Below are 12,547 nucleotides of genomic sequence, written 5' to 3'. Positions count from 1 at the left end.
TGTAATTTTTGTTTCTATGAATAAGAATCTGGCTAGTTTCATCTACATGATCTTCATATTTCTCTCTCAATTTCATCTTTATATCTCAATTGTTGTCAAATTAGGGTCTAACATTTGGTATCAGAGCCAACTGAAGTGAATCTACTTCAATCGGTCATCTATGGCAACAATTGAAATTTTGAAGATTAAATTCGTGATTTGGATGTTCAAGAATGATCAATCATATGTGCAAAAACTCAAGGTATCATTTTTGTGATATTTTTCATTTGAAGGATATTTTGAGTTTGTTTAGGATTCAATCTTGCATTTGATGAATGATGAAGAAGATTTAAGGTTAGATGCTCTTGATTCTTTACACAGTTTGTTCTGCACTCTACATGTTTGATGAAATGCTTGTAAAAAAAATTTGATTCCATTTTGATTGTTCAAAGTCAGATCTTAAAAAGATTTTAGATCTTTTATTTCTTAGAATCAACATTCTGAAATGATCAATCAGAAACTTGATTATTTGTATGTTTTGTTTAATGGAGATCGACTATGATGAAAATATGAAAATCAACATGCTGACAGATTTGTGATGTTGTAGTATATTGATTATATCTCATTCATCAGAGCACTAATTGAGTTGATTAAAAATTCCCTGGTTACAAAATAGAAGGATCTACCAACTTCATGTTTTAAGTTTTCAGAGAATCCAGCTGTAGATCGCTCATCCTTATCGTTGAAGTTGACAGTAGTGTGCTGATGCAAAGTTGTTATATGTGGAGTCAAATCTTCTTCTTCATAGAAGGTCTAGAGCCTTTGAAGTGTCGAACCAGAGCCTCTGGGGTGAAGGAACAAAGCCACTTATGAATTGTGTTTTTTACATAAGAAAGGGCCTCAACCCGATGCTAACACATTGAACCAGAAGTTGTTGGACAGATCTGCACGACTGTACTACATTGATCATATCTTCTTCGTCTATACTCCAATTCCAATTCTTTGAACATATAACAGACCATTTTACAATTTTTCATCTTTGAGTTTTCACAAACTCCAGAGGTATGATGGTGAAAAAAAGGTGTTGAAGTTGGTGTGACATTGTTGTATAAGAACCTTCTTTGTTGATTTGTGTGTCAAAGAACAGAGGCAAACCATGAACGAACAGAGGAAAGCTATGAAGGAACAGAAGCTCGGTATATATGGAATAGAAGCTATGGTCGTAATAGAACAGAAGCAAACCTTAAACGACCAAGAAGTTACGAAGAACAAGAGGCATGATCGACCAGAGGCGCGATGAACAAGAGCCTAGTGCAACCAGAACTTTTAGTGATGAGAAGTACGATGGACCAGAGGTCAAGAAGGACCAGAGGTAATGAGGAACCAGAGGTCAAGAAGGACGAGAGATCACGAGGAGCCAGAGCTCGTAGCCCAAATTGTTTAGATTACGGACAGCTTTGTGCTATTGTAGCATTTTGCGCAAAACTTTCTCCTGGAAGCTCCAAAAATGCATGAATCCAGTTGCTTTGGAAATCCAAAATACAAATCTATAACATTTAACTTTTATGTTTTCTAAAATTTAGTGTGATTATATAACTTATTCTGTGTCAAAGTCTGTAGATGGGTGCAGGACAAAAGGCATTGATTTTCACCCATGCTCCTTCCGATTTCAGAATGGTGTTCGGTTGTCCATTGTTCATGGATTCAAGCTACATTTGTGACATATTTCATGTCACTTTATTCTCTATTTTTTAGTTCTACAGTTAGGAGCTGAACACGAGGTTTGAAGAGAAAATTTTCTGTTTTGACGATCGTTTTGCACAGCTAAAGGAAAACTTGCACAACTCACTCAATTTTCATCCAAAAATGGTTGAATCAAAGCTTGTTAATAATCTAAGAGGCTGGAGTTCAATGTGCATGTTTTATTTTTTTTACCAATTAGGCTCCTTAATGGTCAAAAACAGCAATGAAATTGAGTCATGCAAGCTAGACAAAAAGTGCAAATTGTCTCGGATTTTCAAGAACATGAGCCTACATTTGAGGGGGAGCTCGTAACGCCTTAATACTTGAAGAGTGGCACATAAGTTCTTCTAAGTAAAGCAAGGGGAATTTATATGATGATGCTTTTTTTATAAAACAAGGGGGAAATTGTTAGATAAAATTAGCCCCTGATTTTATGAAAGTTCTATGAATATTTTTATTTTGGGCTTTTAGGGAGTTTATGGGTGTGGGCTGTTAGCCTAAATTCAAGTCTATAACATGCAACTCATCAAGATCAAGAACATAGATTGATGTAATTGAGTCGGCAAGTGTACTGATATGAAGTTCATAGTACAGAGTGTTATGAGCTCTCAAATGTCTCACGTATACAGAATCTCTCAATGCGATTAACCCCTTATTTATACCTAAAGATTACAAGGGAAACAAACTAAATACAATGCTTGTAAACCTACACTATAAAGCAATGTAAAACATATTAAGCACATGAACTTGAACACAACATTTTTGTTTTAATAATCTCCCCTTTGGATTCAATTTCAAAAACAACAATTCTTCAGATCTTTAGAACTTCAGCTTTAACAGCAATGGTCTTTAGAATTCATTCAGAAACTTGATATCTTTAAATTTGATCTTTCAAAGCTTTTGAACAATCTCCCTTTTTAGAAAAAATTTCTCTGTACAAGACTTCTTTCAAACTTCAGAAATACAATCTCCCTCAGTCTTTGACAAACTTCTTCAAGGAACAATCTTCCTCTTTGAAATAGATCAGAAATAATTTTCATATTTACTCCCTTTTAACAGTAACTCCCCCTTAGACAATAAATTTTCAACAATCTGCAATAATCTTCAGTTTCCAATAATATTCATTCAAAAATCTTTACTAATTTTTCTTTACTCCCCCTAGAAGCAACACTATTCATTCATTTTGTATATACTCCCTTTATCTTCTTAAATAACTTATTCATTTGATAAGTATTCCATCTTATGATGTGAATGAGGAGCATAAACATCATATATCGAAATGAATGATAATCAGGAAAGTATGCCATCAATTCATAGAGTTTTAAGAAAATCTTTTCAAATTCGCTTATCTGTTCCTCTGAGAACATGAGATGGGGAAAGCTAGATTCAACTTATGAATCCGTCTTTAGTCTTTTATAAAAGGATTGGCTTGTGAATACAACAGATTTATTCAGTACAACGAATGTACTTTTATATATGAGACTTTTTGACGTTTATCTCACCAGGACTTCCATGAATATTAAGATAGAATAACTGATATTCTATAAAATTTTGCAGTGTAGAAATGATTAAGCAACTAATGCTTCAATATAAGCTCAAATTGATAAACAGTGTAGACTACAGTAATTTATCATACTCTATTTGTGATAAAAAAAAGATTTGAAGGTGGACATATATTCTTCTTTTTCAATATCTAGTTAACTCCAAATGAGAAACCGATAGATAATGAGCTATGTGCCCCAAGTGTTAATGAAACACTTATCTTTTGAGACATAAATGAGTAGTTGGTAGGGTATTAAACAAGAGTTGGCATAAGCTTTTTCTTTTTCAATATTAGTCTCGAGAAAATTGAGAACTAATAGATTATGTGGTTTGCCCGGATTATACAAGCTGGATCAGGATTTTGATATTCTTTTAATCCTGTACACAACTCTCATTCAATTGTTTTAAGCTCACTTCAACTACCCCTCTCTTTTTTATTTTCATCTCAGCAGACAAATCTATGTTCAATTAAGCTCACCCAGTATGGTTGTCCTCTTGGGTAGGACTATTGGTTCTGATAGTCCATAGAGGTTTATCTGATAAGCACTCGGTGAAAAATTATTTCATGTAAGCTTAATAAAATGATGTATGCAATTAAGCTTATAAAATTTTGATCACAAGAATTTGATCAGAAATATAATGCAATTAAGCACACGATGAATATTCAAAGAATTATTCAAAAAAACAAATGATATGGAGAGAAAAGAACAAATATCTGTAAATTACCGATCAGTCATTTAAAGAATTATGAAGTGTTTAGCAATGAAGAATTATTTTCAATAAGTTCTGAAAACAAATTGGATTACAAACAAGTGTATTATCACCAAAAATGACTATTGCATTTTCGGGAAGTGACAATTTTGAAGAACAGCTGAATCAGGTGATAGAGTTATGTAAGAAGAGAAAATATGCAAGTATTGACTCAAAGAAATCCCTGATCAGAGATATTACTTGTTACAAACAAAAACTAAAATAAAAAACATTTAAAAATCACACACTTCTGAGAATAATAAAATCATTTTGAGTTCAAAGAAGTTGTCCTTCTTCTAAGCATATAGAGATTTAACGTTCAGAAAGATGTACCTGAGTTTCAAAGCAGAATGAAACATAGATCATGATGCTCCCCCTTGAATTTAGCTTATACCTAAACATATCAGCATTTTAGAGACTCCCTCTTGACATGATCAAATAGAGACTTTTGCTCCCCCTTGACGTTTACAAAGGAAGATCTCTTGTCTTGTGTGCAATGTGGAGGATGAACATCAGTTTGATTATTCTAATCATCATATTCATCGTTAACAGCTTGAATTTCTGACATTGTAGCTTGAGTCCTGAACTGTCTTATTTAGAAGTCACAACAAACATTGAAGTATAGGTTCTAAACTGAAATGTTTAGAAGCTAATACACTGAAATCCGAGTTCTAAATTGATTTATCTAGAAGTTTATACAAAAATCACTTTGAAACATCTGGTTTAGTACCAAACAAATGAGTAGATATAGCTTTAACGTGTTATTCATACCTTTTCTTCGGAACCCATTTCCATACAAACTACACATCAACAAAGAATGGTTCTTCTTTCTTTTGAAAAAAATTATGTGAAAGATTTCTTTTTTGGAGCATAAGAACCATTTGCAGCTTCAGTTTTATGAGAAGAAGCAGATAATTTGAACTTCTTAGACCTGATTTGTTGTTTGCATTTGGCATTGATGGTGAAAGAATTGTAATCATAATAGTTGCAATGCAAATGTTTTGGAGCTAAGGATAATATATCTGAATGAGTAAAATGTTTTGAATTTTTCAATTCAGCATTCAGATTACATTTCCTCTTAGTTAGTAAAGCATATTTACAACTACCACGCTTAGCATCTGTATTCTTTACAGAAGAATTAGTTTTGGAAAAATTCGCACTTTTAGTCTTAAACCGGATGGGAGTTGGGCGATTTAAGAACTAAAACCGGTCAAGGCATGAGCGATCTAAAACTAAACCGCCTGGTGCATTGACCGGATTAAAATAAACCGAATGTGAATTGAGCGATTTATGATCTTTGATTGTGGTAAATATTTTGAACGGAGAAGTAGGAATACGACTTTGAGATGACCGGTTTATTCTAAATCGGATGACATGGCATAGTGTTGTCCGCATTTTTAATCCGAACAAGAGTGTTAGAAATAATTCTATGTGATGACCGGTTTAGTTAAATCGGACAAATTATGGTAGCGTTGTCCGGATTTGTTATCCGGACGAGGTTGACCGAATTAAGTGATATCTTGATAAAAATATGATTCTTTTGGAACATTAAAATGGGAATTTTAACAAAATTGAATTAAAATGATAATAATTTCATTGACTGCGGTCTATTCTATATGGAATTGTTATATGAAATATTTTGATGAGGAAATAAGGGTGACATATCAAGGAGAGGTGTACCATGGGATAAGGGTGGCATATCAAGGAGAGGTGTACCATGGGATAAGGGTGACATATCAAGGAGAGGTGTATATTTGGATATAATTATGGCATTTGTATGTGTGTATTTCCATTCATAGCCATCACCTTTAAGATTTGCTACAGATAAAAAATTTGAATTCACATATGAGTTAACAGTCGAACACTCAGATTTTTTAGACCCAAGGAGAAGTTTTAAAATCATTTTTGGATTTTATGCCTTAAGACTCCAATTTCAAAAATACTTTCAGAAAGAATAATTTTAACAATGACAATGGACTTATTTGATGATCAATCTGAGAATGAATCATTGAATTTTTAAAATCTGAATTTAAAGGCTTTTTGACAACTTTCTCAAGCTTCATGATTTGACTCATTAATTTGGTTCGTTCATCAAAACTGGATTTAAATCTTTTTGGAGATCATGGATCTTTTGTAAATTTGACTCATGCATTTTATCTTTGCAAACCAAAAACATGATCAATTCAGAAATTTCATCATTAAGCTCTTTGACTTTAAGCAAAAGTTCATTTTGAGCTTCTTCCATTAATCTCTTCTCATATTTTAACTCCGCCTCAATCTCAGAAATTTGCTTCTCTAAAGCAGAAGTTTTAACATTTGAGTCAAATTCAGGATTAGAATGAATTACCCAATCATTTTGTTCAATATTCTTTTCAGTCAAATCAAAATCATAAATCACCTTTGATTCAGATTCAAGGTCTGAGTCATAGAACACATTTTCAAAATCATCAGACTTGGAAGATTCTTTATTTTGCGAAACAGATTTTAAAGAAAAGTTAAAACTTTCTATGGAATAAAATGATTCAATTTCAAAATGAGAAAATTCTAGTTTTCTTGTTGCATAATTAGAGTTCAAATCATCATATATCAATTCCATAGTTTTGAAATTAGATGTTTCCAAACTTTCTTCATCTGGTTTATGCATATCACTTTTAATAATTATTGTAAATAATTAATAAATAATATGAATGTATAATGTATACTCAAAATTAATTGAAATTAACTTTCAGTTTATATTAATTAATAATTAATATTTAATAACATTAGTAATCTTTAAATTTTATTAATATTTATTTATAATTAATAGTAACAAATAATAATTAATATTAATGGATGTCATAATTGAAAAAAGTAACAATAAATTTTCAATTTCAAAACGCTTTTTAGAGTAACGTTTCAATGAGCTCCTATATACATAGACATGCATTTAAAGAATATTTGTCAAAAGATTACTCTTCTATATATTCAATCAGTTTCATCCTAAAAAAGACTAACAAAAATTATCTTATACTTGCAAATCATCATGTACGAAAATTATAAACAAAAGCAAAGACGAAGAGATATCAACAACATGGGGAATTTGTCCAACCATAACTCCCAAAATATAAACCCAACCTCGAAACGAATGCAAGTAAAATGCGGTAACAAAATCAGGACAATCCAAGAGTCGAATCTACTCGCAACTCGATTTTCCTTACGTTATTGTAAGTAAAAGACATTTTTCATCCCCATGGTTTGTTGAAATATATTTTCATCAATGTGCTTTTAAAATTACGGTTTTTGTCCCAGGTGTTTACATTTCATTGCTTTATTAGTCTCCATGATTTACAATTTATTGTTTATTTCGTCCCTCGTATTTAACGGTAAACCATTGACGAAGTTGACCTCAGGGACTAAAACAACAATGAATTGCAAACCGCAAAGTAGAAAACAGTAATTTCGAAAGCAGAGGGAAGAAAGTCGCAAATTTTTACCAAACCCTACAAGGACGAAAATTGTAGTTTACTCCTTTTCTTTTGTTAATCATGAGTGTCTGGATTAGTTTGCAAGCAGCTCGACTAATCCCATAAATCCTGAAGAATAGCTAGAAAAATCTTGATCGTAGTTTACCAACTTACGTGCACCTTGACTAATTTCATGCAACCCTGAAGTTAAACAGCAAGGCAAACCCTATAAGAAGTAGGATGGCAAAACCAAACATTATACTAGTCAATGATGATCCATCTATTCAGGAGAATGAAAGAAACAAAAACCGAATAAGGAAATCAGGCAAAGGAGAACAACATAAATTTGAAACCGGATCATACATTCTTGTTCTTTTTCATCTTTGAAGGCGGCCATCGGCCTTTCTTCCTCAACTGGCGTTTCCTAACAAGCCTCTTTCTTCGGAGTCTGACCTTCTTAGCCAACTTCATCTTCAGTTTCTGATCTAGTTTCAGTTGAAGTTTCGACTCCAATGGAAGCTCTTCAATGGACAAGCTTTCATCCTTGGTTTTGGGAGGTGTGGTGCTCTCTGGTTCTGCGCCATCGATCTCTGAGGTCGCCTTCATAATCATCACATCTCTTTGTTTCAACCTTTGAATCTTTAGGCCACTGAAAACTTCTGCTTGTAGGTGAACTGACTTCCTGGAAACTAACAAATGCCAAAAATTATACTCCCTTTAGTTTTAGAAATTTGTAATTTCTACACTTCCTAATTAACTAAATGACAATTTTACCCTTAATAAGTGAGACTAATAAAAATTTCTCCATCTTATACTTTAGAATTGGAAAATAGAAAAAGTGGACAATTATTTTAGCTAATCAGCAATCCATTTAAAGTTACCAACATTTATCTCTTAAATCACCCAGAAACCATGAACGCAAATACTCCATCATAATTGGAATGGAAAACAGGTTTGTTAGATTTAGGTTTTTGGTACTAAAAGGTAAACTAAATCTAACAATCAAGAGCCTCATTATGGCAAGAATGCAACAAAAAGCACAGAAGTTAACAATACAATATAAAATAACTCATAAACAGACCAGGATCCTGAACAATCAATATTTTAGAATTTAGATCAAAGTTACTTGCCTCAAAGTTAAACAATGCTCAGGATATGAATTTTTGAATGTTTAACTCCATATTTAATTTGAAGTCCTTGGAGGAGTCCTTAAAATTTGTATACCAAAATATAGAATTTTATTAGAGAACAATCCATGCAAATTCTTTAGTCAAATTTGTACACATACATCTACAGCAATGAACTTTCCTTAAACACAAGACTAAGGGGCTTTTTGATTGGTTTTCCATTAAGTCCTATATTGATAACGCTGACTATGTGGATTAATCTGTTTGTATAGATCAAGAAGATTTTTGTTCGGGAAGATTTTTTCATAGATGGAAGGAAAGTGTTTTTCAATTGGGAGGGGTAGGTTTAGAAAAAAAAAACTAGGCTTTCCGTAGAATGCTCCCCCTAGAAGCTAACCGAATAGAATGCTCCCCCTAGGCTTTCTGTAGAATGCTCCCCCTAGAAGCCACTTTCTATATTAAGCTACTACCAAACAGTCATGTATAGCCGACCAAATAAGCTGTGAGCCTCATTAAGGTCATTAAGCTATTAACAAACAGATCCTAACTGTTTCTTGATGATGAACTTCACCCAAACAGAAGGCATGAAAGCATATTAATTTCAGGGAAGATCGGAAGTAAAAGAACTACATGTTCAAAACCAAGCAGACAGCATAGTAGTAGTCTGATTTCTTTCCATATTGCCTATCAACTGACTAAGATTCCATACCTATCCTGGATTTGAATCTAAACTTCCAACAGACATAGTAGAGTTCCCAACATCTACAATTACCAAAGTAGGGTACTGACAAAAGGAGATGGATTTAAGGCAATTAGCATCTGAGTGATTTATATATCCTAACAATACAACTAGCTATATGGTAACTTATTTGTACGGTTGTACCACACAAGCATATAACACCTCCTAGACCCACTACCTTTGAGATTGACAAGGAAACCCGCTTTGCATCAAGGAAGAAAAACAGATACACCCACTACCTCTCAAACAACTGCATCAGCAGCCTAAGAGCTTTGCATTAAAGGTGTTCACGGAGCCAATTTAAGTTGTTTATACCCACTAGAATCAAAATGCAACAAAGGTTTAGTAGAATACTTGGAAGAAAAAGACTTGCCCAACAAATCACTCTTCCTGAAACAAAAAGCTCCAGAGAATGAATCTTGCTTTTGAATTTTCTCTAACGTCTATAAGTTTTCACAAGTTTGGAGTAGGTAAAGGTTCAGAAAGATAAAAAGATTAAGTTGCAATGGAAGGTTAATGGTCAAATTTAGATACCATCAATAATAATAAACATTTGACTGGTCTAATGTTACAAAACACACAAATGTATGTATTCAGAAAAAAAGAATATTACTTCATCCCAATAATAGAGAACTTCACAAATTTTCTTCATTCCAAGTATAACATCATATTACGATTTAAGATTGAACTTGGTGGCGAAAACAAGTGCGATGAACTAGATTATAACAGAAAAGATACAATTGAGTCATCAGCCCCCAAATCCCCAAAAAGATAATAATTCAATATAAGCAAAGACATAAGTACCCAACAAAAAATGCAGCTATACTTTTATGTTGTTTAAATGATTTAATGGCACACAACAATTCTTTCTATCATAGAAATAAATTTTCTTTGCCTTCATCCAGTAGACGAATTAAAACCATCAAATATTCTATAATACACAATCATGAAAGAAAACGCAAGGAAACCTCTATCAAATGTGATAGCTCAACAAAAAACAGTTAACTAGAATAATGCCACATCACCAGATCAATCAACTAAACATGTATCAAAGTATCAATAATTTGATTACCAGCAGCTTGCCTAATCAATGTTGTTGGATCTATGTGTCTGGAAGGCAGAAAGAAATAGGGGAACCTAACATGTAAGAGTCCACCAGATTTATAATGTCAAACCCCACGTGCCTAGACAAAATTTTACTCCAAGAGAAGAACAGATATTATGTCTTGATGAATATATCCACATATGCCTTCAAAATACAAGTACAACACATATAATCTATCTCAATGTCTATCAAATTTACAATGCCAATCAGTATAACACATTATACATTTCTACTTCAAAATGAATATCAAAGGAATATTTGTATATGTATCTGTTGCTGGTTCAGGAATTTTATCAAACAGTTGGTGTTCATCAAAAACAGAATCATTGTCTCAACATTACTTCATCTTTGCAACCCAGCGCACATTCGTTAAAAAAACAAGAGCAAAATCATCAAGCCAAAAGGGAGCAAGAGCATTTCATATACATTCAACAACTTCGTTGTTAGAAAGAAAGACGCAAATAGAGATGGATTATATACCCATTTACATGTGGTTCAGTTGAGCGAATTGAATATAAAAAAACTAAGAACTAGGGAAATTAAGTTGTACGTACAAGAATTGGAAGTAACAGCAGAAGTTAATCGGGACGATGGTAGTTGACGAAAACACGGTTGAGGAATCGGAGTGAAATGAAGAACCACCATTCTGTCGTCAGCTGGAGCCTCAGTTGTGGATAGACTTGATGGAAGAAATACCTTCATATATCAAAGGATAAGAAGTCCGGGTTTGGACGGTGGATCCAAGTGCCATTGGGATATGTCCAATTTATTCTAGTAAAAATCCCCTTCAATAAATTTAGTTCAAAATAAAGACATTACATTAAACGATTTCAGAATTATATTAAATAAGGTAGCCTTTGCTTTCAAATCTATTCTCTATTTTTGTTGGCTATAGTGTATTTTTACTATAAATTATAATGTTATTTTAGGGAAACATTTAATAGGATGTAAAATACTTCATTAAAAACGAAAATCTTTGTGACATTCTTTTTGGAAGAAGACGATTTACAAGAATAAGAGAGGATGGAACAAAAATTAGCAAACTTGATCGATTCTTCTCTCTGAAGAGTTTGGGATATCTTGGGATAATGTATTGACGTTGGCGTTTGAGGGAAAATTCTCATATCACTACTCAATTGTAACACCTCATACAACACATTGCATGCAACACATACTTTATTCACAAGAAATATATGTTTATATACCACTCAGGTCTCATAGTACAAGATTCTATCATACAGAATACATAGTCCAAAAATTCAAAATACATTTCTTGTACTAATCAACGTTCATCATATCAAAACTATACACATCATAGACAATCTTCAAGAAAATATCACATATTCTCCTTCCTCTTACCGTCTGCACCTCCTACAACACATATTTAAAATCACAAAATAAGGGTTAGACAAAAAGATCTAGTGAGATCCCTTTCTATGTTATTGCAGAGTGAGAATGTGAATCCCAATAATCAATCACAATCAGATAAATTCTTCAAGAACACAATTGAGAGGAGAGAGAGATTTTCACCAAGTTTGTATATATATTTCTTGAGAGAGAATTACAAAATGATTAGCATGAACTAATTATAATTAACCTAATAAAATCTATTTATATAAGGAAAGTAGTAAAGCTAACTATTACAAAACAATTACAAAATGAGAGAACTTGAATACAACATTTTAAGCACAATCTTGAACCCAACAGAGAATCACCAAAACTTTATTTAAAACAACTTTTCATATATATAACAATATATGAACAAGTAAAAATATAATACCTTTCTAAAGCTAATCATTTCACTTTAAAATAACATAATAAGTTTGTACCAACCAGGTTTCATGTAATGCCACTTTTAAACCTTTTAATTATAAACAAGGTTTATTTAAAGTTTCAGGCCATAAACCTGTTATCCACTTCTCAATAACATCTATACTACGATTTCCAATAAGAACCCTGATTCTAAACCAATAAATCACAAAGAAATAAAGATTTCATATCACAATAATCTTATAGGATATAATAGTAAGAGTTATATCACATAGTACACATACAAATGTCACCCTTGTATCCAAAGGTACACCTCTCCTTGATATGCCACTCTTATTTCATAATACAC

General features: G+C 32.6%; 1 protein-coding gene across 1 annotated transcript; it reads right to left on the bottom strand.

Moving 5' to 3' along the window:
- Positions 1-7,688: 7,688 nt before the first annotated feature.
- On the bottom strand, positions 7,689-11,162 carry LOC112506798 (50S ribosomal protein 5, chloroplastic). Its single transcript, XM_025111075.1, has 2 exons — positions 10,983-11,162; positions 7,689-8,146 (listed from the first exon to the last, which is right to left on the bottom strand). The coding sequence occupies exons 1-2, from the start codon at positions 11,128-11,130 to the stop codon at positions 7,815-7,817; spliced, it is 480 nt and encodes a 159-aa protein (XP_024966843.1). The 5' UTR covers positions 11,131-11,162; the 3' UTR covers positions 7,689-7,814.
- Between the last annotated feature and the right edge of the window lie 1,385 nt (positions 11,163-12,547).

The sequence above is a fragment of the Cynara cardunculus genome (assembly GCF_001531365.2).
Source record: "Cynara cardunculus var. scolymus isolate 2C chromosome LG 2, CcrdV1, whole genome shotgun sequence".
Lineage (NCBI taxonomy): Eukaryota > Viridiplantae > Streptophyta > Magnoliopsida > Asterales > Asteraceae > Cynara > Cynara cardunculus.
Note: the sequence above shows the minus strand (reverse complement) of the source record. Positions and strands in the feature narration are given on the sequence as shown.

Bases quoted from the DNA above. Each gene is read 5' to 3' on its own strand.
- LOC112506798 (XM_025111075.1), bottom strand. From the start codon at position 11,130: ATGAAGGTATTTCTTCCATCAAGTCTATCCACAACTGAGGCTCCAGCT. The intron at 8,147-10,982 runs GTACGTACAACT...GGCATTTGTTAG, and splicing joins TGCTGTTACTTCCAATTCTT to TTTCCAGGAAGTCAGTTCAC.